We start from the raw sequence: 27,097 nt of genomic DNA, 5'->3' as shown, positions 1-27,097 counted from the left end.
AAATAAAATATTATGTCCATCTACAACTAAAAAATATATTTTTAAAAAAGTGGCAAAACTGGAAGTATGTTTGCCAGAGGTTAAGAAAGATGTAAGTTTAGAGTAGAAATAATTTTAGGTAAATTTTACTCCCCACCCCCCACCACCCCCGTTCTTCTGTTGGAATTTGCAACAAGGAGCATGCATTATTTTTATAATCTGAAACACAAAGGTTCATTTTGTCTTATCTTTTTTTATGATTTTATTTATTTATTTATTTTGCATTACAATTCTTAATACACCATTATACAATAATTTATTGTATCTCTGATTATATATAAGGTATGTTGACACCAAATTCACATCTTCATACATGTATTTTGTATAATGATGAGGGTCTTCTTTCACCATCCATGCTATTCCCCTTCTCCCTCCCTTTCCCTCCCACCCTTATTCCCTATCTAGAGGTAGTCTTCCTCCTTTGCTCTCCCTCCCAATCCCATTTTAGTCACCCTCCCCCTTATATCAGAGAAGACATTCAGGATTTGTTTTTTTTGGGGATTAGCTAACTTCATTTAGCATAATCTGCTCTAATGCCATCCATTTCCCTGCAAATGCCATGATCTTACTATTTTTTATTGCTGAGTAATATTCCATTGTGTATAAATGCCACATTTTTTTAATCCATTCATCCACTGAAGGACATCTAGGTTGGCTCCACAGTTTAGCTATTGTGAATTGTGCTGCTATAAACATTGATGTGGCTGTGTCCCTGTAATATGCTGTTTTTAGGTCCTTTGGGTATATAGTCTGAGAAGAGGAATAGCTGGGTCAAATGGTGGTTCCATTCCCAGTTTTCCAAGGAATCTCCATACTGCTTTCCAAATTGGCCTCACCAATTTGCAGTCCCATCAGCAATGTATGAGTGTACCTTTTTCCCCACATCCTCTCCAGCACTTATCTCGTCTTATCTTAAAAAGTACATTTATCCATGAGTACCATGTAGTTATTTGAGGACTTTGAGTTTTATATTCTGATTAGTAATAAATTTCCCTCCAAGCAGCAGGCCCTGTGGATGAGGGTTAGCAGTCATGGTTTTGGTAAATGCCACTGCTTCAATCCTCTGCTTTCTCCATGTGCTTCCCCTCTTCTGTCTCTCTATGACTCTGACAGTGGAATCCATTCAGGTTGCTAAGAGGTTCTCTCCAGCCCTCTCACTTCTTTCCTTCCCCCTTGTGCCACAGATTCTTATCTGACCCTGGATGAACCAATGAATAACATCACCACATCCCTGGGGCAGACAGCGGAACTGCACTGCAAAGTCTCTGGAAATCCACCTCCCACTATCCGCTGGTTCAAAAATGATGCACCTGTGGTCCAGGAGCCCCGGAGAATCTCCTTCCGGGCAACCAACTATGGCTCGCGGCTGCGGATTAGAAACCTCGACACCACAGATACAGGCTACTTCCAGTGTGTGGCAACAAATGGCAAGAAGGTGGTGTCCACCACTGGAGTCTTGTTTGTCAAGTTTGGTAAGCAGCCTCCTACTGGGGATGGTCTTTGACCCTCAGCCCAATGTGCTAGGACAACCAGAGTCCACCAGGGCAAGGAAGGAGGAAGTAAGCACTATAGGTAGAGCAGTCCTAAACCAAGCAGAGCTGTACCCAATTTGCAGATAAATAATTCATGGCCCAGTAGTTAATTAGCATATTTAGGATTGTGCAGTTAGTAAATAGCAGAGCAGGAATGAGGTCCAGTTCTGTCTGATCCTAACACCCTTACTACAAACCACCATGCCACAGAGCTCTTCTTCTCCGCAAGGATGCTCCTGCCCAGACAAGCCAGGGGCATGACAGTGAGCATGCCCTTCTTCCATGCAGCTTCCTCAGAGATTGGAAGCCCCCTCTCGCTTTTGCAATTGACATCCTCATGCAGTCACTCAGCCTTCTATTGGAAGCTCCCTGCCATCTGAAGATGCACTCTGTTGGCTCATCTTTTAGCATTTTTCAGCCCTGAATTGTGGAATAGAGATATGTTCTCTTTGCTATGCTTTTATTCACAGAGGTGGTTGGAGAGGGGAGCTGGAATAAAATAATAAATCCCAGAAAAATAAATATTCCCTTTAGGTGGTTGAGAACTTTAATTTGTAGTAGTTTGATTGTACCCACACTCACCCTCTAATTACCCAGACTGACTATTTCTTTTGTTTTTCTTTCATTTCTTCAGGACCCCCTCCTACCGCAAGTCCAGGTTCCTCGTAAGTACTTTGAGTCTCCTTTTTTGTCATTTCTAAGCATTTCCTCACTGGTTTCTAGGGCAAAGGCAATGTTGTTCTCTGCTAGGGCCCAAACACTATGTTTTCAAATGTCATTCCATTTTACTTTTACTCTGATATGAAGATTCACAGGAGACCAGCATTGGCAGTAATCTTAAGCGTGGTAATGTGGAATCTGAATGATCAAAGCAACAAATCTTATTACATTTACTATTTTAAGATGAATCTAACATTTAGTGGCAACAGTGGACTCGGTAAAAATCAAACAAAAAATGACAGGGTGCTGGCTTAGGAAACTTTACTCCAGCTTAAAGGGTCTGTTGTACATACTGTAAGCATTCTGATACTTTAAATTTATTGAACAGGGCAAAAATTAAGTGATCACTTTATTTTTTATTCCCTTCAAAGAACGAGAAGTTCTAGTTCACATAAGGGACGGAAGCCCCATACTTGGATAGAGAGTTTTGTGGAATTTGGATTCATTCTGAGACCCTTTTAATGGAGTCTAAAGATTCCCTTTCTTTAAAAGATAAAAGACTCCATTTATTCTTGCTTAAGGGATGTTCATCTTCCACTCTGAAAGTATCCTCTTGGGACATTTTTTCCTTAAGTATATTTTATTTGGGGAGAAAGACCTAATTATTCAAACCTTTGCTCTGCAAGAATGTCTCCTCCATATTTTGTATTATCTGAAGCGGAATTCCCTGGGTCCATTCTGAGAACACCAACATGTCTGGCCTGGACCACACCCATGGCAAATGGAAGCGCCGCTTAGCTTGCTCTAATCCCCTCTGTGCCACTTAATTACAGTGTGGGGTATTTTAATACATTGGTGTGTTCCTTGAGGCCCAGTGGCCCACAATCCCATTAATAAAATAGGTAATGGGTAAAAATAAACATTGGCCTTCAGCCACACTGTTTTACTACTTCAACAGCAGTTAAAGGCCATTAAAAGTCTTTAAAATCAGCCCAGCGCTAATTATATTCTGCTTGCCCAGGTAGAAAGTGTTGCTTGATTTTAGAAAAGGCTGGAAGTTTGGTCACTTTGCCTTACATTTTTGTAAGTTTTTTTTTTTCCCCCAATAATCTCGCCATAGGTTATATGTGGAATCCTTTTGAAGTCTTATTTAAACAAAGATTAAAACTTCTGTTACTGGCTGTAAAAATGCTTCCCACCCTGGTACCTTATTTGTTCCTATTAATCTGTGTTTCAAGTGTGGTTGATAATCTGCATCACAAGCTGATTAATGTGGTTCTCTAATCTGCCTTTCCTGTTGAGCCCTAGACTTCCTGCCTGCTCAATCTGCATCAGTTATTTGTTGTAATCAAAGTTACTTGTTAAACATTTACATTTCCTTATTTCTGGAAATGTTTGCTCTTTCTTTGCTGCCATCGTTCTGATGAACCCGAAGTCTCTCATGGTTTTTAATTTTAGACAGAGTTTAACAGTTTTGTGAACTGATGTCCGTAGAGTAGGTATTAAAGTTTCTTAAAGATGCCTGTTGACAACTGGAAGTGTCTGCTGCCATCCAGCACCTCTGCTACGTGTTCGCTGTCCATTTATCCATCACTTAGTGAACAATATCATGTAGTGTACAGTCACCACCTTTGCTTGGAGGGACTTAACGCCAAAATGCAATCTAAGTTGGAAATCCCACAGGGCCTTTTGCAGGCTGGTCTCCATCTTGATTGCATTCCTCTTGGCATTTTGATGCTCTTGGTTTCTTTCCCTTAGGGACTTGTGATGTGCCTGCTTTTTTTTTTTTTTTTTTTTTTTTTGTGCCTCTCTCAACCATCACCACTTACCCTGTGAATTTAGTTTGGCATCTGCTCATGGCTTCAGGCTTTATTTGTGCTGTCATTGCTAGTTCCTGGCCCACCCCTAATCTCAGATAGAATGTTAGTTCCCATCTCTGTCCTCATAGCCCTTAGTTAGAAGCCAAACCTCACTAAAAGTGGATGGCAGATGTGAACAAAATGAGAGCCTTGGAGAATATCACATTAAGGATCCCTCAGAAGGCCTTCTGTTAATTCTTATGCTACTTTTTCCAAAATAAGAGTGAAATGCAATTATAAATTCCTGTTTATTTGAAAGTGCCACAGAATTACTAGGGGAAAAAAAAAAAAGAATGTTCCTGCCACAACCTAGCATTCAGAAAATCAGGACATCAGTAAAATGTATCAGGTGTATGAACCCTGGCAGGAGCCGAGGGCCCTTGGACTATGGTCACTGGCTACGAAGGGACTATATTGGGTTTTCTCATAAAGTGCTCAGGATGCTCTTAGAGTAGAAGCAAATTTCAGATTTTAGTTTGGCATCTGTTCATAGCTTCAGGCTTTATTTCTGCTGTCATTACTAGTTCCTGGCCCACCCCTAACAATTATAGGGCCTGGGGCATGAATACAAATGGAGGCTCACATACCACATATCTAAATATTTAAAAGATTAAATCAAGCTAGCAAAACTGTTAAATGAAATATGTTCTATCCTCCCACATTGACAAATACACCTTCATAACAACAAAATAAAAGAAAAATGTAGTTATGTAAAGTTACAGTTTTTCTATGACTGAAAGCCAGCAGTTTTCAAAGGTGACTAATCATTACTTTATATGTCTGGGTATTCTGTTCGTGGGCCAAAATAATATATATAATTTATTAATGATTTTGTATTCATTCCATAAAAATTTTTGCCTTCGTTTCAGCAAAAGTAGTACCTACGTTATTTTATACAAGATGTTTATATAGTGTATGCTCTATTGACAACAATGCCAAATAGGACAAACTTTTTCTAATTTTTGTATTTATTACTTTTTAATACCAATTTTCATTGGGAGAATTCACTCCTCTCAGTCAGTAGCAACTGTACCAGAAATATTCCTAAGGTGATATTTAAATTTGGAAATAATAATTTTTTATTTGTTCTACTTAGTTGTACATGTACAGAATACATTTCAATTCATTGTACACAAATGGAGAACAACATTTCAATAACCTGGTTGTACACAATGTAGAGACACACCATTTATGCTATCATACGTATACCTAGGATAATGATATCCATCTCATTCCACCATCTTTCCTGCCCCCATAACCCCTCCCCATCCTCCCCTTTGCCCAATCCAAAGTTCCTCCATTCCTCCCATGCCCCTCAACCACCATCAGAGATCAGCATCCACTAATCAGCGAATACATTCAGCCTTTAGTTTTTTGGGATTGGCTTACTTCACTTAGCATAATATTCTCCAATTCCATCCATTTACCTGCAAATGCCATAATTTTATTCTCTTTTAGTGCTGAGTAGTATTTCATTGGGTATATGTACCACAGTTTCTTTATCCCTTCATCTATTGATGGGCATCTAGATTGGTTCCACGGTTTAGCTATTGTGAATTCAGCTGCTATAAACATTGGTGTGGCTATGTCACTATAGTATGCTGATTTTAAGTCCTTTGGGTATAGACTGAGGAGTGGGATAGTTGGATCAAATGGTGGCTTTATTCCAAGTTTTCTGAGGAATCTCCACACTGCTTTCCATAGTGGTTGCACCAATTTGTAGTCCCACCAGCAATGCATGAGTGTACCTTTTTCCCCACATCCTCACCAACACTTATTATTGCTTATATTCTTGATAACTGCCGTTCTGACTGGAGTGAGATGAAATCTTAGTGTAGTTTTGATTTGCATTTCTCTAATTACTAAACATGTTGAACACTTTTTCATATATTTGTTGATCTCTTGTATATATTCTGAGAAGTGAAGAATTTTATGTACCAAGTTCACACAGAGAAATGGGATAATATATGCTGAATAATCATTATTACAGAATATACAAAAGATTTCAATAATCATAACATGCCGACATGTTACCCCATTGTGTCTGAATTTAAGAGGACAGTCATGTGTCACTTATCAGGGAGGATACACTCTGAGAAACTCGATGTCAGGCAATCTCATTGTTAAGCAAGTTCCAGAGAACTTAATTACACAAATCTGTGTGGTATAGATCAGTCGCTTGATGTGGCCTCCTGCTGCAATCAGGACACACAACAAATAAGACACATATGAGACTTCATCCAAGGTAACAGCACGCTTACAATAAACCTTTTTGATAAGAAGGGGGAGTACAGTCTAAAGTGACAACAGATAGTTTCATAAATACATAAACCAGAAGCATCAATATTTCTTCTCATGATGTGCCACATAACACTTTACATGCTAGCTTTTAAACAGCAGTCAGCACAGTAGGTGTGTGCACACCAGCAATACCACACACACGTGAATAACAGGTTGTGCTGAGACCCACTAAGCAATAGGAGGTTTGGGGCCCCATCATAATCTTATGGGACTACACTCATGAACAAGACTGTCATTGACCAAAGTATCATTATGGGGCACATTACTATAATAAGAATTATTTAATTGTTGGTTTTCAAAGTGTCATAAACTGCGTGGCTAAAACAGTAGAAACTGAGGTTAGAAATCCACAATCAAGGTGCTGGCAGGGTTGGTTCTTCTGAGGGAGCAGGAAGGATCTTCTTTTATTCTTGGTTTGTCAGCACCTTGGGGTCTTTACTAGCTTGTTCATGCATCACTTCATTCTCGGCTTTGAGGTTCACACGTTCTTCTGCCTCGAGTATGTTTCAAAATATCCCTCTTTAAAAAATAAATAAATAAACACCAGTCATAATAGGTGTTAGGATCCACCTTGTAGTTCTATTTTTAACTTGATTACCTGTGTAAAGATCCCATTTCCCGGTAAGGTCACATTCTGAGGCACTGGGGGTTTGAACATCCACATACTAATTTAGGGTGACATGATTCAACCCATGACTCTTAATATTGCAAAATTTTCTCAGCCATGTGAAACTCTTGCTGAATTTCTTATTCTAATTTATAAGAACTTTCAGAAGCACAATTTGAATGTAAAAAAACAAGAGGATCGATAGATGCTGGGCAATATTGGAAATAAGTTTATCATGCAAAATCGATTGAGTTTGAACTGGAGGAATAATCCCCCAACTTGATTAACTTATCTCTTATTGCAGTGTTTCTGCCTCTGCCATCTTTTCTGTGCTGGAAACAGTGTCCCTGTCCCACTCTGGCAGTGAAACAATAGATAAAAATTTTCACACTATCCATCACATCACCTTTTGTTCCCCCACAACAATGGCACAAGGCATAGAAAAGTGTTCCCTTGGGCGGGAACAGCTGAGTCCCATGAGTGAATGTCTGAGGTTCTGCCAGCTTGGAGGACCAAGTCCTCCAAGATGCAGAGAGTCCCATGTGTTTTTTGCTCTTAATAAATTTATTTTATGTGTGTTTTTTTTTAAATGTGGGCCCAGAACAGATACCTTCCCTTTCTCTTCTTCTTTTCTCTTTTCATTCTTTCTTTCTTCCTTTCTTTTTAAAAAATTGTTTCACTGAGGTACAGTTTCATCATAAAAGTTAGTCTTTCAAAGTGTACAGTTCAGTGTTTTTACAGTTATGCAACCCTTGCTACTATCTTATTTTAAAACATATTCACTATTTCAAAACTAAACTGCTTCAGCCTGTGGTTAATTCTAACTTAAATTCTGTCTCTCTAAATTTGCCTATTCTAGCTCTTTCATATAAATAGAACCATATTATACTCGTTGTTGTGGCTGGTTTCTGTCACTTAGCATGTGTTTTAGAGGTTCGTCCTCATTATAGAATGTATCATACTTCATCCTTTTCATGGCTGAATAATAGTTCATTGTATAGCTTTACCACCTTTGTTTATCTATTCATCTGTTCATGGACATTTGGTTTCCTTCTCCTTTTTCTCATTCTGGATAATGTTGCAATTACTACTTACATACAAGTTTCTGTGGAGTGTATGTTTTGAATCTGTTAGTTATATACGTTGGAGTAGAGTTCTTGTAGCATTTGATGTCTCTATGTCTAACATTTTGAGGAACTGCGAAGCTATTTTCCAAAGGGTCTGAACCATTTCATATTCTCAGAAAGAACGTATAGACATCTGAACTTTTTCACATCTTCTCTAATGCTTTTTTCCTTTTTCAAAAATGTATTTATATAAATTGGGCATAGTATCACAGGCCTCCAATCTCAGCTCCTTAAGTGACTGAGACAGGAGGATTGAAAGTTCCAGACCAGCCTGGATAACTCAGTAAGACCCTTTCTTAAAATCTGAAAAGGCCCAAGGATGTAGGCCTGGGTCTGTGGAATGTTTTCCTAGCCTACATGCGGCACAGGGTTCAATCCCCAGTGCCACAAAATAAATAAATAAGTTTACTTAGTTTTTTATTCAGTCATTATTTATTTATCTACGTATCTATTTTAGTCATCTTAATGGGTATGAAGTGGTCTCTTATGGTTTTGATGTTCATTTTCCTAATGACTAAGGATACTGAGACCTTTTGACGCACTTATTGGTCATTTGTATGTCTCTGGAAAAATAGCTGTTCGAATTTTTTGCTTATGATTTACTTGGGTTTTTTCTTTTTTGAGTTGTAAGAGCTCTTTATTTATTGTGGATACATACCCTATCAGATATATGATTCACAAAGATTTCCTGTCAAAGGATTGCCTTTCTTATTTTCTTTGTAGTGTTCTTCAAAACACAAATGGTTTTAATTTTGATGAAGTCTAACTCATGATTTTTTCTTTTGTCTTTTGTGCTTTTGAGACACCCTTTACCTCATATGAGGCCACAAAGATTTACAGGTAGATTTTCTTCTTAGTGTTTTAGTTTTCAAGTTTCAGCTCTCATGCTTAGATTTTTGGTTCATTTTGAGTTAATTCTTGTGTGTAGTGTGAGAGCTCAGATTCATTTGTGTGTGAGTATCCATTTGTCCCCACACCCTTTGTGTTGTTGAAAAGACTATTCTGTGGATTATTTTGGATTGCCTTGACACCCTGTTAAAACCAATTAACCATAAATATATGTGCTTATTTCTGGACTCTTGATTCTATATCATCCTTATGCTAATTTCACACATTCTTGCTTACTCTAGGTTTGTATTAAGTTTTGAAGTCAGAAAATAAGTTCTCTGTATCAGTCAGTATTCCACTAGAATATCACACTCCTGTAAGCCTAGTGGCTCAGGAGGCTAAGGCAGGAGTATCACAAGTTGGAGGCCAGCCTCAGCAACTTAGCAAGGCCCTATAGTAAGACCCTGTCTCAAAATTAAAAATAAAAAGGACTAGTAATTTGGCTTAGTGGTAAAGTGTCCCCAGGTTCAAATCCCAGTGTGTGTGTATGTGTGTATGTGTGGTGTGTGTGTGTGTGTATATATATCTATATATATATCTATATATATATCTATATATATATCTATATATANNNTATATATATATATATATATATATATATATATATATATATAATTTATTGCAAAGAATTGGTTTATGTGCTTGTGTGGACTGGTAAGCCATGTTTGAAGTCCTGGGGCCAAGTGTCAAATAAACATGCTAGACAGTCTCGGAAAACTGCTCACGTTGCAGTCCACAGGTAGGAAGCTTCAGTTCTGTTCTAAGACCCTTTGGCTCAGGTCTACTCAGATTATCAGGAAGACCTCCTACATCCACTTGACTGTAGATGTTAATCACATTTATAAAGTACTTTTACGATAGCAGCCAGACTGATATTTCCTGAATAACTAGGGACTATATCTTGCCCAAGTTAACACATAAAACTGACCATCATATCCTTCAATGTTTCTCTTAGTCTTTGTTTTTCTCAGTCCCTTGCATTCCATATGAATCTTAGGATAGTTTATTAACCATGTTGACAAGAAGTGGTGAGAGCAGACATCCTGGTCTTTTTTCTTATCTAAAGGGGAGCGCTTTCAGTCTTTCACCATTGACTGATGTTAGCTATTGGGTTTTCATAGATGCCCTTTATCATAAGGAAAGTTCCATCCTATTCCTATTTTGTTTTGTGTTTCTTATTATAAAAGAGTGTTGGGTTTTGTCAAATGCTTTCTCTGTGTGAATGAGATGATCAAAGAGTTAGTCTTTTATTATATTGGTGTGGTGTATCACATTGATTTTTGAATGTTAAACCAAGCTTACATTCTTGGAGAAATTCCCACTTGGCCATAGTGTATAATTCCTTTATATGTTGCTAAATTCAGTTTGTTGATCGTTTATTGAGGATTTTTGTTTCTGTGCTCATAAGATAATGGCCTATCGTTTTTCAGTGATATCTTTGCCTAGTTGCCATATCAGGACAATACTGTACTCTTAGAACAAGTTGGGAAGTATTTCCTTGTCTTTTATTATTATTATTATTATTTTAGAAGAGTTGGGAAGGAATTCTGTTAATTCAAGCAAATGTTGGGTATAATTCACTAGTAAAGCCATTGTGGGAAGTTTTGAAATGGCTAATTCAAATTCTTCACTTGTTATAGGTTTATTTAAATTTTCTATTTCTTCTTGAGTCAGTTTTAGTAGTTTATCTTTCTAGGAATTTGTCCATTCCTTTAAATCATTTAAGTTGTTGGCATATAGTTATTCATAGTATTCCCTTATCATTCTGTTAATTTCTGAAACATTCATAATGATATCCCTTCTTTTTCTCTGAACTTTAATAAATTGTGTCTTCCCCCCACCCCCTTGGTCGGACTGGCTAGTCCAGGTTTACCAACTCTGTTGGTCTTTTCAAAGAAGTAAATTGTGTTGAAAACTGGATGCTTAAATAATATAATATGGCAGCTCTGGAAATCAGATTGTCTGATTGTCTTCCTTCTTGTCTGCTGTGTATTGTCCTTGCCATTTGTTTAGTGTATTACCTGAACTCAATCTATTTGGTCTACATTCTGTGTAATGTAAGATACTAGAGTCTCAGATAGATAGCTCTTAGCAGTTATTGAATGAACAGAGATTTCCTTCAACCAGAAAGTTGCCCATCCTTTGCCAAGGGTTTCATGAAAGTTTGAGCATACCATTAGTACCCCAGCAGTTCACAACTCTGCCATTGCTTTTATCCTTACGAGTGCAGGACCTCAAAGATAGCCAGAGAGGAGAGATTAGGGCTTTCCTTCCCAGCCATGCACACAGTCCTGCTCATAAGAGTGCCCTTCAAAACCCAGGCATATATCAGAGGGTTTTCAAAGCCTCAATGGACATCTCATTTCTCAGATCTTCCCTTTGAGCTTTTGGGCTTTATGGCAAGGCTTCTCTTTCTCATAACTGGTATCACTTCCTCAGGCAAATAGGCTATTTTTTTCAACAAACATCCTGGGACTAGGGCTTTTCCCACTGAGACACTCCAAGTTTAGTCAAATAGGGACAAGCCCTGTGAATGGGACTTTTCTAGAAAGCTGCTAGACAGGCCAAACTATGCCAGTTCTCTGGAGATGAGCCCTCTAAGGATCTGAAAATTCACTTGTCTCCTCCAGTGACTGCAAGGCTGCTGATTTTCAAGGCTACAAAGAACTTGGGAGAAGAAGATGGGAATGGGCAAGGTGAAATGCCCCAAAACGCTGTTTTTAACAATTTTCATCTTTCCCCCTCTGTCTTTTCTCTCACCTACATTACACAAGAAATCCTAGGGTGGAGTTTGTTGTAGAATTCACATTGAATGAATTTCAGCTTTATTTCTTTCCTTTTTTTCATCCTCTTGGGTTTCCTGCACAGAATTGGGTTGTTAAAACTACATGTGGTGGGGGCGGGACCTATCTCATGAGGATGTTGAGATTAAGTGAAATCACAATGATCTGTCTTAGGATCATTGCTATAGTAGGTAGCAATGTGCCTGACACATTCATAGGAGTTGAATAATGTTGACTAACAACACCAACAGCAGCAACGTTGTAATCACTATTTGGAAACAAGAGGCTATGTCACCTTTACAGCCAGAGTCCTTCTGCTGGACAGTACTCCCTGCTCTGAACACCAAACAGAGCCATCGAAACCTTTATTTCCTTTTCTCTCATTGGTTTTTGGCTAAAGTCTCTTTCCACAGAAAAACGAAGTAGCTTTTGATGACCTCTCTCCCTCTTTTTTCTGATTCCAAGTCTCAGCCACAGTGAAGAAGTGGAGCTGGGTGCTGGCCCAGCTCAGGAAGTGATAATAGAACTTTCAACTCAAGATAAACTCAAGGATAACTTTCAGCACAGCTACTCAGACAGCTCAGGGATGAGGCGTCTTGTAGTGAGAGGACCAGGAAGTCAAATAGCAGCTGAGTGAAGCCACAGAGGGCTTTTACCCCAGGGAAGCAGCTCATCAGATTGCCTTAGACTCAGCACTCTGCAGACCAGGGGCATATGGTGAGAGTGTAGAGAGATTAGATAAGAAGGGTTTCCAAATCCCAGGGGAAGAGATCCAAGAGTACAGAAGGTTGAGAAGCCAAGTCCGTATGTCTCAATCCACAACCATCACTCAACAATCCCCACTGGATGAACAGGGTGTGGAAAGCTTCCTATTAAAACGATACTTGTGAAGCTTGGCAATGCATATCCCTGTGTGCAGAGCACATCCAAAGGGAGAAGGGGAAGATAAGTCCTTGCTGTCTAGGAGCACACCTTCCAAAAGCTTGCCCACCCTCCATGAGCTTCTCAGCATATGAGTTAGTTACATATATGTATCTCCATGTTAACCCAGCACCTAGTACATAGTAGATGCTCAAAAAAAAATGTGCTAAATTGAAGGTCAAAACTCTCTGTCTTTAAAGCCCTTTTCCAAATTTGACAAAGTTTTATTCATTTGCTTACTACATTCTTATTGAGTTCTTTCTATGTTCTAAGCCTCTAATTAAGCTGTTTTTAAGTTATAGACTTAAAAAATCAATATCACAATACTCATTCAACACCTGATGAATTCCCTTCCTGTGTTTATGAGTTTTGACATTTGCTTCTACCCAAGGTTGCAAGGAAGGTGACGCTCAAGGAAAAGAGAAAAATCTCCACCCTGTCCCTGGCTGTGGGTAAACAGACAGCCCCAGAGGAATCAGTGTGGTTTAGAACAGTAACTCTCAAATTGTGACATGCATACAAATTACCCGAGAATGATGTTAAAATGCAGGTGCTGAAAGCATCTCTGGGTGGGCCTGAGACTCTGCATTTCTAACACATTCCCAGGGCTTGATGGTGCTGCTGGATCTCACACTCTGAGAAGCACAGATTTAGAGAATTTACCCACCTGGGTTCCAGTTCTTACTGTGCCATTCACTGGCCAGTGAGCCAATTGCTTACTTTCTCTGACCCCAAGTTTTTTACTTGCAAATTGAGGAACTTTGGCTATGATGTCTTCTAAGATTTCTTGCAACCAAATTTGAGGACTAATTGAAACTCAATTTATATTTTCTATATTACAGTAAGACCCTCTCATGGTTTTGAATTTTTTGCAATATGCTCTTAGATCTTTTTTCTCTGTCCTGAGGGTGTTAATAGTCCCCCCACTTTTTTTCCCTCCTCTTGTGATCTCCCATACTGCCCATTCCAGACCTTGCCCAGGTAAATTGAGCCAGTGAGAAAAGTTTTATGGAGAACCTCCACATGGTTCTGAAGTGGCTGTGGTTTTCTGTCCTCTGGTGCAGGAGAGATTGCTGATTTTTCCACAGGTCAGCAGCAGTCAATATGCCAATTTGGTACTCAGGTGGCAAATTCTAATCCCCTTCACCTTTTCAGTCTAACATTCATATTTCTTCCTCTCTTTTTGTCAAGTCATAGATTTTTTTCATCACCATCATTGTTGACAATTTCATCTCATTGCTTTCCCCTGTCTCTGTCTCCTCTCCCTGCACCCCCCACCCCCAGTATTTACACATGCTCCAAAAACTATAGGTGGGATCCTATGTCTTACACTCTCGTTTTTCTGAAAATCATATAAATCTTCTGCCTTTTATTATTACCTAGGGCAGTATTTCTCAACCCAACACATACATTAGAACCCCCAAGGAGATTTATAAACTACCCACACCCAGGCACCACCACAGACAAGTTAGGAGCCCTGATATAGTATGTTATAAAGTTATGATAAATGGTTCCACATACACGTCGCCAGACTTGAGAAATATCATCTCCCATCCCCCTCTCACCTGAAGGGAACATGTATTAAACTGCCCAGTTCCACCTCTCTTGTTGGGGAGAACAGAAAAGCTATCACGTGGGATCTCTCAGTCCCCGTGGGTTGCATATCTAGCTCTCTGCTCCAACACGATATTGCAGAGAGCAGAGTAGTGGAAGCAGCAGAAACTCTGCCTGGAATGTCACATGCCTACTGCATCATCAAGGACCCACTGGGAAAACATAACCAACTGATGATTTTTAAAAAATATTTATTGTTTTTAGTTTTAGGTGGATACAATATCTTTATTTTATTTTTATGTGGTGCTGAGAATTGAACCCAGTGCCTCATGCATGCCAGGCAAGCGCTCTACCACTGCGCCACAACCCCAGCCCCCAACTTATGATTTTTAACACAGGAAATTTAATGTAAGAATTTGCTAAAAAGTCACACAAGGGACAGTGATCAACATCAGCAACAGGCAGAAGCCCCGGCAACATCTAGACTGGAGGAACAAAGAAAAGAGGTGATTTTACCCCAGCCCAGGTTTGGGATCATCTGTGGAGGCTAGAATAATGGCAAGTCTGGCTCATGTGGAGTCACCAGAGATTCTTCCACTGCTAGGGTTACTGATCAAGGCAGAATGAGGCAGGAGAAACTACTTGGCTTCTCCCTTCCTCCCCATATCCAAATGCAAGCCAGTGTCTCCACTGGGGAACTTAGAAGAGACCCATCCACATGGCCTGGGAATTGCCGCTGCAGAGGCCATCTACCTGTGGCCATCTACATGGAACAGAGCAGGGAGAGGGCAAGGGGGGAATCCCAGGCACACAGGCCCAGCCCTGCACTGATGGCTCACATAGATTTACCTACCTATAGAAAGGTGGGAGTGGAGACAGGTGGGAGGAAATGGCATGGGGAAAAGATAAGACATTCAACTGTCCTCCTTGTCCAGTCTCTGGTAGAACCATTCCTGTGAGCAGTTGGGTTATGGAACTAGCCCTGGAGCAAAGGTCAAAGCTGAAAGAGCAGCCATGTTGGTACTATTGGCTAAGTCAACAGGCAAAGCTTTGAAGAAGGTGAAATCCTCAAGGGAAACTATAAAAGGAACTAGAATAAGACCTTTTATTCTGTAATACTAGTCCTGATTTTCAGAACGTTTTTTTAAATCTCTTCTGATCTTAATGCTACCTTATAGCTTTGACAAGATAGCTTCATGTCTTAATTTTCTGTCTAGCAAAATGGAAAAATAGATTAGTGATCAGCCTCCCTCTTTCTTATCATAGCAAGTACTATTAAATTGCATAAGGAGGGGTCAACAAGAAAACCTCCTAGAAATTTGCTTCTTGGGATTCTAAAGATACAATTTGCTAACTGCGGTAAACACTTACTGAGTGCTATTCTGTGCTGGACATATTTATAAAACTCATGTTAAGTGTGACCTCATCAAATCCCTTGAGGAGGCACTGTCAAATCCCCATTGTATGGATGAAGTAATTCATTCAAGACTCAACTGGCAAAGGAAGAAGCTTTGATTTGAGGCCAGGCAGGTGGACTTCAGAGTTCACACATTAGCCATTCTTACGCACTGCTTCCCCTTGTTCTGGGAGGTGAGCAGTGTATGAACTCTTGCAGGAATTACACATTTGGTCTCCTTAAGTATTTGATTGTTGAGCAGATTCACAGTGCACAAACAATTTATCCTCATGGAGCAATTTTATTACACGCAAGGGATATGGCCTCAGAATTCCAGGAGCTAGATATGCAACCCAGAGGGGCTAAGAGATTCCATGTGCCAACTTTTTTGTCCTCCCCAATCTGGGTTGTACAGGACACCCTTAGTCTGTAAGTCTCAAACCTTCCCTGGTGTGCCTGTGAAGCACCTGGATTCCAAGAACGCTAATGTCATCTCATAGTAGAGGGCTCTTTGGGTGAGCTGGTCCCAAAGACACATTTGGCTCCATGACACACCTGAATCATTGAAACTCCAAGACTGAAATCAGGGGCAAGTTATAAATCCAATTATTATTACTAAATAATGCTGAGCAGCTCATACCTCCTACCTCAAACAACTTGCTTTCATAGAACATCCTTAGTATATACATTCCATAGTGAATGCCTGTGATCTGTGGTTCTGAATATTATCACTCTGAGGTTAGTTTAATTCTGCTGAGATTAACCCATGCTATTCACCTCTCTTAGCCTTGCATAGTTTGTAAATCAGAAACTTATGCATAAAATACAAATAGTGGTAGTATAACCCAAATGCAAATATTGGCACTGGATGGGAAATGTTCTATAAATATTGGAATAGCCATTATGAGTCAGTCAGTCATTACTATCTATTACTTCAGCAGATGGCCTAGAATTTTTATAGCCAAGGTATAATGTGACTACCCTCCACTCATTCCAAGATGACTTGGTAGCTACGCTTTGTGCTCACATGAAATCCTACCTTTCTCTCAAAGCCATTACAATATACCATGATGGGTGCTATGGTGTTTTTGTGTGTCTCTACTGTCCATTAGAAACATAATGTAAGCCACATAAGTAATTTTAAATCCACTGGTGTCCATATTTTTATTTATTTATTTATTTATTTATTTAGTGGAGGGGGGCACTACTGGGGATTGAACTCAGGAGCACTCAACCACTGAGCCACATCCCCACTCCTTTTTATTTTTATTTAGAGACAGGGTCTCATTAAGTTGCTTAGAACCTTGCTGTTGCTGAGGCTGGCTTTGAACTCGTGATCCTTCTGCTTCAGCCTCTTGAGCCACTGGGATTACAGGTGTGTGCCACTGCACTTAGCAGTGGCCACATTTTTAAAAGAAACTAGTAAAATTAACTTCAATATATATTTTATCTAAACCAATATACTCAAAATATTACTTTTTCAACATGATGATGATTATCCAGTTTTTACTAAGAGATAATTGACAAGTAAAAATTGTATATAACTGAGGTATTCAGTGGTCTTTTTTATATACATCAAAGTGATTTCTGTAATAAGATATCCTATATTCTTTTTCTCCAAGTCCTCAAAATCTAGTATTTTATATTTACAGCACATCTTAGTTTGAATACTAAATTTTCATCAAAAATACTTATGTGTTATAAAATTGACAATTAAAAGGCTAGTTTCACATTGTCAGGTTGTTTCAAATGTATTCAAAGTTTTCCACAACCAATTTGAAAACCCAAAAGTCATTTTTTTCTTTAGTGACAAAACTGGTTCATCACTTTTAGAGGAACTGATTTGACTTTGAACCCCCAGTACATTAGTTTCCAAGCTATGACTATCCAAGTTAAATAAATGCACTACATCTTGTATCAACTTACTACTATTTATATCAAATTCAAAGAAATAGTGCATAAATTGAAAAGCAGCCTAAATTTATCAATATCCACAAAGCATTCCTGAAATTTTTTTCTTGCAGTTTTTGTGGCCAGCTTACAAAATGCTGCCTATTACAATTAAAATCTTTTGCCTAGTGATTCATGTTAAGTGTATAAAAACCATGATTGTTGATTTGTATTGTGAAAAGCCTCAATTACAACATGCATTCCGTAAATGTCTAGCTAAGTTACAAGCTAAAAGTTTAGCTTGTTCTGATACAGTGTGGGATCGTTGAAAAATGTAAATCACATTGCCATTTTTGTCTTTGATTATTGAGTATTTGGCAAGCATCCCTCCATTTCAAGAAAGTCTTGAGGGCTCCCACTCCTGCTGTATCAATGTACACAAGTTCTTCGTCACCCCCCGATTATTTTGCTGCAGCCAGACTGCGGCAGATGGTGGCCCGCACGGGGAGCCCCGGGACACTCGGGGGTAAGTGACGAGAAAAAGCTGCCCGTCCCTAGATAGGACGGGAGCAAACCTGCTCGTCCCTAGGCAGATAGGGCGAGAGGAAAAATGGCCATTTTGAGAAAATGGAGAAGATTGATACAGTATGTTTGTGTCTTGTTTTGTCTTGAAATGTTGTATTGTCTTTGTGACGAAAATATGGAAGGGGTGAGAAGTAAATTACTAAGGGAAGAAGGCACCCCAGTGGAACCAAGAATAGTTAGGGCATGTGTTGACGGAAGCCCAGGAACTCTAGTCAGAAAGAAAAAGAAAGTTCAGAGGAGGAAGGATTATCAGGAAAAAAGTTGCAGCGAAAGGCTATTACTAAATACTTTTCGTTACCGGAGGGTGCGTGAATCCGAGCAGCGGCCACCATGTGCGCAAGCCGGTTATGGCGCAGCAAGGACTTTCCAAGCGGCGGCAGCCGGCTCTTCCCCACCCCCACCCAGGGAGTGGGACACCACTTCGAGAGCCCAAATCCAGACCTGACCCGGAGGCACAGTCTCGCAGGCTCTTGCTCCCTGTGCCCAGTGGCAGTTTGAGTCCGGAACACTCCCAAGACTCTCTCTGGGACCATCTGGAGCTGCCCTGGACGCTGCAGGTGGAAGACAGCCTGCGTCCCTGAAGTTTGATTATTTCCAAGGCCAGTAACTACAATGGTTCTCCCACACCTGGAGGCTTATGAGTAATGAGCACTATTAAGGCCTATTTCAAATGTAAAAAAAAAAAACCTTGAGATAATGTACTAAATTGTTTAGAAGGTTGTTTTCTTAGTGCCTGCTGGAATACTACAGGATTTTCTTTAGCATCATTGCCAGAGTTCCTGCCTTCGTCCCAGTGCTGGTGAGGACGAGGGTGGAAGAATTTCCAGTGTTGCTGAGAACCGGACGAGACTTCGGATCAAGCTAGCATCCTGCAGAACTTACCTGGACTGTGATTTACCTGGACTGTGAGTTAATCTATTGAGACACTGATTTACCTGGACTGAGACAACAAACTGTAATCTACAACAAATTGTAACTCGGTATCTTTGCAAACAGTGTCATTGCTGGTATAATTTTTCCAAGGGCTTCTTACATGGAGCCATCAATTGGCTTGGTATTGTGGCATTTTGTATCCTCCCCTTCTGCTTGTAGCTGATTATTTATGGTGTTTGTGTAAAAACCACTGAAGCCAGATTTAAAGTTAGGTAGTCAGTGTAGTTAGATAAATCGGGTCTAATGCCGAGTGAAATCTAAAATGGAGGCCATGCTGGCAATGATTCCGGGAAACGCAGGACAACTCATGGAATGTTAATGAAGTCCCGGAAAGGCCCTAGGCCAAAGTCCACCTCAAAGAAATGTTAATGAACAGCCCCCAGCAAAAAGGTGCTGACTCAGAAGTCCTTCCTGACCAGATTACTTCTTTGGCCCACCTGTGTCCCACCCCTCGGGCCTTCCCACCTACATTCCATCACTGAAAGAACTATAAAAAGGGGAGACAACATCCCTTCCACGGATTCCACCTCTTGGGTCCCCTTCTTCCTCCGGGAGAAGTCTTTTCTGCTGTCCTTTAATAAACTTCTAATTTCTACTCTGAAAAAAAAAAAAAAAAAGAAATTCTTGAATTGGAGTTAACAGTACAATAAATCTTTGTACAACTCTTCCATGATTCAGTTAACAAGCATTGGCAATGAACACAAGATCACTGAGGACATTGCCTTTGATTTCTTTCAATGTTTCTAAAAACTGGCAATGATTCCATTTCCACATATATGAAATGATTTTAATAACTATATCCATGACACTGTTCATAAAATCTGCTTCAGAAAACTGAACACAGATATTTTCAATATGTATCATACAGTAGAACAAAGCAATAAGGGTACCATTGGGGTTCTTTTAAAATTTCACTAAGTCTACATTTTTGACCTAATGGCTGAAGTACATCTGTCGTGATAGAAACCATTTTTTTTCATACCTTGCTGAAATTCTTTGACAGATGTAAAAGATTAAAAAACACCTACTTCACAAATTCAACTTTATAGGTACAAATTGGCATGTGTGTGTGTGTGTGTGTGTGTGTGTGTGAGAGAGAGAGAGAGAGAGAGAGAGAGAGAGAAAGAGAGAGAGAATGGAAGCCCTCCGAGATGAAACATAACCCAAAATATTAATTTGATCATTTCTTTTATATCTCATGCCTCATCTAAAACTAAAGTGCCTGAAATTTTTCAAATTTTGAATCAATTGATCTTTGATTTTCTTAGAAAGATTTATATTCTACAGGCTATCCATAACTAAAATAATAATCTCTCTTACCATCTATCCATTTAAAAATGGTTTTATAGCTGCTCAGTTACAAGCCCAGATTTTGCTAAAATTCTGTAAACTTTTTAATTCTTTTATATTTTTGGTATGGCATTTAATTCTGATCTCAGGTGACCAATGTCATTCTTTTTTGACTACTGAAAGGAAGTTTATTAAAAATCAAAACCACTATGTTTGTTGAAAATGTCTCATTAACATAGTCCACTTTATTACCTTTAATTTCTTTTTTTTTTTTACACAACACATAACTTTTTTGTGTGTACCCTTGCCCCAGTTGACATTCATCATGAAATTTACGGCATACTTTATCCCAGTCTCTTTTATCCATTACTCTCCTGTTTCAGAAAGTCTTTCCTTGGCCAAAACACTACAGAACTCATAACTTCTCCAAAATAGTATGTGTTTGAATCAGTTTTCTGTTTAGGGCTAAAAATAGAAATTCAGAAAACAGCGGCAGTCTGACAGGATTTCAAAGCCGCATTCAGCAGGCTGCGTTTCCTCTTGGATTCAATGCATACATTTATGTGCGCGTGTGCACCCTTGTGATTGTTTGGGTGATCACCCTGATTAAAGAGAAGGGGCAAATTGCAAAGAGAAACACAACGAAGTTGCAAAGTAAAGTGTTATTCTTTTAGATTAGGGTTAATTTTGAAACAGTCCACCACTCTGGCAGGCAGACCCTGCGGAGGTTCAGAACAGCAGGAGGAGGCAGCACAGCTCAAATACCCGCAGCCTCCAAATAGCAGCGGGTCCCTGACTTTCCTTGCTTCATCATTATTATTATTGTGAAAAAATACATATAACATAAATTTTGACCATTTTCAAGTGCACAGTTTAGTGGCAGGCAGCCATCAACACTATATAGTTGGAAAACGCTTTTACATCCTAAAAAGAAATTTCGGAGTCTTTCCCCCTCCATCCCTGCTTTTAGCCCCCAGCAACCACTAACCTACTTTCTGTCTCTGGACGGTTCATAGTTGCCTAGTGTCCTGGGAGAGGAGGGGGAGCCATTAAGGCAAGGATTCTCTCCTCCCCCAGCTGCCAGTCCCAGCCTCAAGAGGATTCCCTTCCTCTACCATATTGCGCTTCCCTGTTCCCCACTATGTTGCCATCCTTCTGTCAGTGATTTAGATGTTGGGGCATGGATTAGATCTTTGCAACCTCTGATACAGAGAGAGCGCTTGGTTAATACCTGAACAGTGAATGGGCATATTGGGGATAATGCCAGTGCCTCCATTTTAGAATGGAGAAACTCCCGATGTTACAGAATAACCCATGAGGCTTCTTTCTTCTGTAAAACTGAGATAACAATAGAATCTACTCAAAGGATTGTGAGCATTAAGTGAGATACTATGTGTCATTCACCAACCACAACCTGGCACTTAACAAGCTCTCCAGAGAAGTTTGCTGTTAGTCCTATTATTTGGAGGGAAGGTCTGCTTTCTGTGGCTTCTTGTTGCTGTATGGCTGTACGGCTCTTGGAGGCTCTCTGAGGGTCCTGGATTAAAGAGAAATATGGCCAATCTCCAGGAAAACAAGGGCTCTGGTACAGAGACCAGAATAAACCCTCCCAGTTCTCGTTGTCACTGGAGACTGAGAAGTGGAATTAATAGAGTGCCTTGAGTTGATCACAGTTCATTTACAGCCTGATTTCCCAAGTATTGTGCACCAGATGAGACGTAAGGGATGGTGATCGCAAATGGAAAGTGGGATATTGTTAACTGGGGCCAATATAAATATGTTTGTGGGGCGGGCAGAACAAAGGCCTGATGTTGACAGAAACCATGCTAGTGTTTAAAGCATGACTTCATCCTAGTAAAAATCATAGTTCCCTCGGGCCTGCCAGGGAATGGAAGAGCCAGGGTTATCTGTACCTACTCGTGCCAGGAACCTCAAGGGTGTGGGCAGCCTATATGTGGCCCTGACCCAGCTCCCCCAAACCAGCCTGGCATGTGGAGGGAGGGGCTTGGTCTCTGGCATCTGCCATGGAGTCAGAAACAGACCAGGCTGAATCCCAGCTCTGCTAGGCATTGTCTTCATTTAGCTGGGAGCCTGGGTTTTCCCAAATGGAAATTCAGATAACTCTACCCTCCAGAGCAGTTGTGATGAGTAAACAAGATAAATAAGATTTAAAAGAAGTAGTAAATTAAAGAAAGCCTGTGGTGTATTTGCACTAACCTCGCCTGTTTGTGTGTGCTCTTCTCTCCCCAACACCAGAAGCACTGCAGTTCCAGGCCCCAGCTCCAGCCTCCCCACCCCCGACTTCGCTTAGTCCACCTCTTCTTGGTAAATCTGGTTTTTTTTTTTTTTTCAGTTAGTCCTTTTGCAAAGTGTATAAAGGTTGCTGGGCTAAGAGAGTGGAATTTCAGGGAAACCCCAAGAAAATACTGTTCAGTTGGGGTTCATATTCTCACCCAGCCAATAAGACGATCCCAATCACTCCTCTGCCTGACCCTTGCTTCTTCTTCTGCCCTCTATTTGTACCCCTCCCCCATTTTTAAATAATAAATTGAGATGTGAGGCTTTGAAGGAGCCAGGGTAACCTCCAAAAGTCCTTGTGGAAAACCTTAGCCGGTAGGTTGTAGCAGGACTCCAGGTTATGCAGTCCAGGCCCCAAGAACAGGACCTGATGAAGCTCACCAGCTCATGGCCACTCACCACCTCCAGTTTCCTGCCCTGAAAGTTTCCAGTGGAAATTCCCCAGCTTCGATTGGAGTTCAGGGCTCTGTAATCTTGGAGACACTCAACATACACCCCACAATTAAGGCGTTGCAACTCCACAAAGTGTTTCTTAAGAAAAAGCTCAATGCAATTAGATCATTTGAAGATGGATTAGCCTGCCCTCTGTACAATTTAAGAAAAATCACATTGGCAAACGACAGGGCCTCTTTGAAGAACTCTGAAGGAAAGTCACTAATGAGCTCTACACTGGGCTTCCCGGTTCCCCAAGGGTTAACACAACGTGTGGGAATGAAAAACAATCCCCTGTGGATTAAAATGCTGTGTCAGAGGCTTGTGAGGCCCCTTTGTAGCCAGGCCCCCAGGCCAGGTTCACTTAAGCAGAGGTCTAGTTAATCAGAGTGGTTAATCAGAGTTCTATGGCTGCTTGGCAGTTTCTAATGGGCGTCCAGCTGAGTGTCTAACCAGTGAAGAACTGCCCTTGAGGAACTTGATTGAAAAAGGTGAAGGACATCTGTTGTGCCTATTCACCCAAGGGCAAGTCTTTTGGCAGAGTCACTTGTTCTTCTCAGGTGAGCTGACTCTTAACCCAATCCGAGTAGCCACATGACCAGGCCGGCTCAGTTGGGGCATTTGGTAAATGCCCCTGAGCCACTGGATTTGTCAAATACAGGAGCCTATAAACACCTTTACCTTCCACTCCCACTTTTTATTGTTTCAGCTTTTGCCAAGTGGAAAGAGGTACATTAACTATTTACAGGATTAAATGTCCTAGAGTATAATTAAATGAGATAGAAAGTAACTTCTGTAGAAAATTCAGAGGAGAAATGAAGTGGGCGTGTGTGTTCCTGAAAGAGGTTGTACTTGAACTGGGTCCCAAGGATAGCAAGGATTAGGTGAATCCAAGAGAATGCAGTAGCCCTCACAAGGCCCTGGGAGAACTCAAATGAAGTTTCCCATGGTCAAGGAAGGGGGAGTGGATTTTGACAGATAGAGGGGGGCACAAATGCCAGAGGAGTTGGAATCCCAGAATCAAAAGTTTGAATTTCCTTGGATTGTTCTGCAGTATGGACTTACATACAGATGGGGAAAAATGCACTTGAAATTATGCTGCCAGTTTAGGTTACCATCCTTCATCTGAGTTGAGAGAGGCCAGTTCAAGCAAGGCGAAGGGCCATTGGGAATGGCCACACCACTTAATAACTGACAATGGGGAAGTTACTTAACCTCTGTGAATGGCTATTTTTTTTCCACCTGTAAAATGGAGATAATAATAGTTTACCATTGTGTTTGTGAGGACAAAATGAGCTATCCTGTGTGGGAGCACTTAGAATAGTACCTGGCACATGATGGAGATAAGATCTTAACAGATCTTATTAGTGTCCCCAGGCACTGGGCTAACCTCCTGCTGTGCCTAATCTCTCTTAATCCTCCCTATAACCAGTTTTTAAGAAATGTTTGCTGGATCTCTTTTGGGGTAATTTCATTCCTGTGCTTAATCAAACAGGAGGATTGGATTTACTGTCCAATTAGATCTGCATATACTATCTGAATATTCAAGTTCTAATTTGTGAAGACCCATCCTGAAATATTTTAAATTTAATACAATCACACTTTAGAACATTTAGATAATAAAGAGAAAAATGGACACATAATTCCCCTACCTATAATGCAGCCATGTTTTGCTCATGTGGGAGATGGAGTAGAGAACCTTCTTCAAGGTCCATCAATTAACCACAGAGTGATCTTGGGCAAGTTCCCAAGTTCCTTTAACTTTCTTCAGCCTTAGTTTTCCCAGTCATTCTTATGGGAGGTTTCTAGAAGTTTCTCCACTGAGTTTTTAAAATAAGGATTAACTGAGATAATTCATGCTTTATAGAGCACCTGACATATAATATGCATTCAGTAAATATTGTTCTTATTAAAGCCTTTCAAGAGGTTGGCCCATGTGTCTTCCATATGATTGCAATACCCCTTATATACAATTGCTTCCTTCTTTTTAACACTTCACATTGTATGTTAGATACTTTCTTGAGTATATGATTCCTCAATGTATGTGTTCCTTAATGTATATGTTCTTCTAAAATAACTTTATCAACTTGCCCTTCTTTTATTTCTTTGTAAGTGTAGATAATGTTGCACCTCACACCTTGATGCCCCTGAATTTCAGTGCACCTGTTTCTTTGAGTTTAGATTATGGTTCTGCCTACAATTTTTCAAGGAGCAGTGAGAATGAAAGGTACCCACGTTTACAAAGCCCTTTGACAAATTGTGGATTATGCTGGTTGAGGGTGGGAGGTTTGCCACAGAAAGAGAGGACTGTCATTTTCCCATAGTGAATTCTCTCCATTATTCTGGCCCTCATCTTTTAGGTGACTTTATTGTGGGTCTTCCTCTCAACTTGTCCTTCCTCCCTGCCTTTCTTGCCAACAGAGCAAGGAAAATTATTTCCCTGAATCACCCTTCCCCATCTCTTGCGCTGGGGATCATGCACCTTCCTACCTGCTGAGCAAGTGCTCTACCACTCAGCTACAGCCTCTGCACCAAGACTCCTACCTTTCAGAATATCGAGGATTTTACAAAAACAGTTTAAGGTTGTCTTTCAGTTGCAAATCAAAGCCCCAAACTCTTATTTAGGTCTTAGAGCAAGAGTTTCCTGAGTGCTTTGAAATTGGACCCTCCTAAACACACCTGGAGTCACCAATAAGCCAGGCCCACAGATTCCCTGGTTGATGGACACACAAAGCTAAGGGCAAAGGTGAGCTTTTCATTTCTTCTTCAGGTCCTACAATTCCTTTGAAATCTTTATGATCTGCTCCTTCAGGGATCATGCAAACAGCTTGAGGAAATCCTAAAATTGTGTTTTCTCCAGATAAGCATCCATGTCAAAAGAAAGACCTTTGCATGCCTTCCTGACAGAAAGAAACTTGCTTAAGTTTAGAGAAGGCCACCAAGACAAAAATGGCATGCAGCCAGCCATGTGTGCAGTACACTGAGAAATGGCTTTGGAATATCGATGCCTTTCTGTATGTCTAGGACCTCAGGGCCCTTGGAGGAAGTAACAGAGTCTGTGAACTATTAATCATATTTCTGAACTCCTACTGGTACATATTTTTTTTAAATGAAATACAGGACCACTAGAGCAATATATTTCTTTATTTTTGATCCTCAAATTTTATCAATTAAATTTTCATTCTCATGCTCATTAGAAGTTTTAGTTGGCTGATATATTTCAATTTAATTATCAATTTTAATAAATATTGGTTAACTTCTACTTCACAAAAATATTTATTTTAATAACAACAGGCAACAGTTACTTTTTTTTTTTACTTAACTATTTATTTGTGGAGAGCATTTTAAAAACCGCAATCCTTGAGCAAGCTGACTAAACCGCTAATACGGTTATTTATAAGGCATGTGGTCTGGAGTTAGTTACTTAAACTACCTGAGCCTCAGGTTCCTCATTTATAAAATAAAAATAATATATCCACCTCATGGAGTTGTTGTAAGGCGTAGAGACACAATGCAAAGCGCACAGTGAGGGTTCAATGTGGTGCATAGTGAGGGTTCAATATATAAATTTTCTTCCTTTTACAAACTGAAAATTTATGTCTTAGACAAATACATTTCAAGCAAGAATGCTTGGGGGCAGGGAGATGTAAAAAGTAGAAAGCATGCTCGTGATGAAAGTGTTATAGCACTTGGCTTTTTGGCTCTGACTGATGTTTCTTAGAACAATTATCAACTCTATCATCAGAATGAAATGTCCACTAAAATTCATCTTCATTTCGTAACCACCTAGCAACATTCTTTTGAACACCTCACACCTGGTCTAATGCATCCTTTCTCCCTGTGGCTGATGTCACCCCGAGGACAAAGGTGGAGCTGAGCCTGTTTGGGAAGAGAGAAGCTGCCAGCAAGTCCTCTGATCCCTGCCCAAGGGCCTGTTTTGTGAGTGGTGGCATCAATGCTGCCTTTGTTCTGCTTCAGCGTCTGGCCCACAGCTGAACTCAG

The 27,097-nt window shown here is 40.1% G+C and overlaps 1 protein-coding gene across 1 annotated transcript in view; it reads left to right on the top strand.

The window, feature by feature from the left end:
- Ror1 (receptor tyrosine kinase like orphan receptor 1) overlaps nucleotides 1-27,097 on the top strand; it is a 168,119-nt gene that overhangs the window by 38,813 nt on the left and 102,209 nt on the right. Inside the window, exons 2-3 of the mRNA XM_048815236.1 lie at nucleotides 1,224-1,511; nucleotides 2,206-2,236. Of these exons, the coding sequence (XP_048671193.1) occupies nucleotides 1,224-1,511; nucleotides 2,206-2,236 (319 nt within the window). The remainder of the gene's footprint in view (nucleotides 1-1,223; nucleotides 1,512-2,205; nucleotides 2,237-27,097) is intronic.

The sequence above is a fragment of the Marmota marmota genome, unplaced genomic scaffold, assembly GCF_001458135.2.
Source record: "Marmota marmota marmota unplaced genomic scaffold, marMar, whole genome shotgun sequence".
In the NCBI taxonomy this organism is placed as follows: Eukaryota; Metazoa; Chordata; class Mammalia; order Rodentia; family Sciuridae; genus Marmota; species Marmota marmota.
This window is presented reverse-complemented; position numbering and strand designations above follow the sequence as displayed.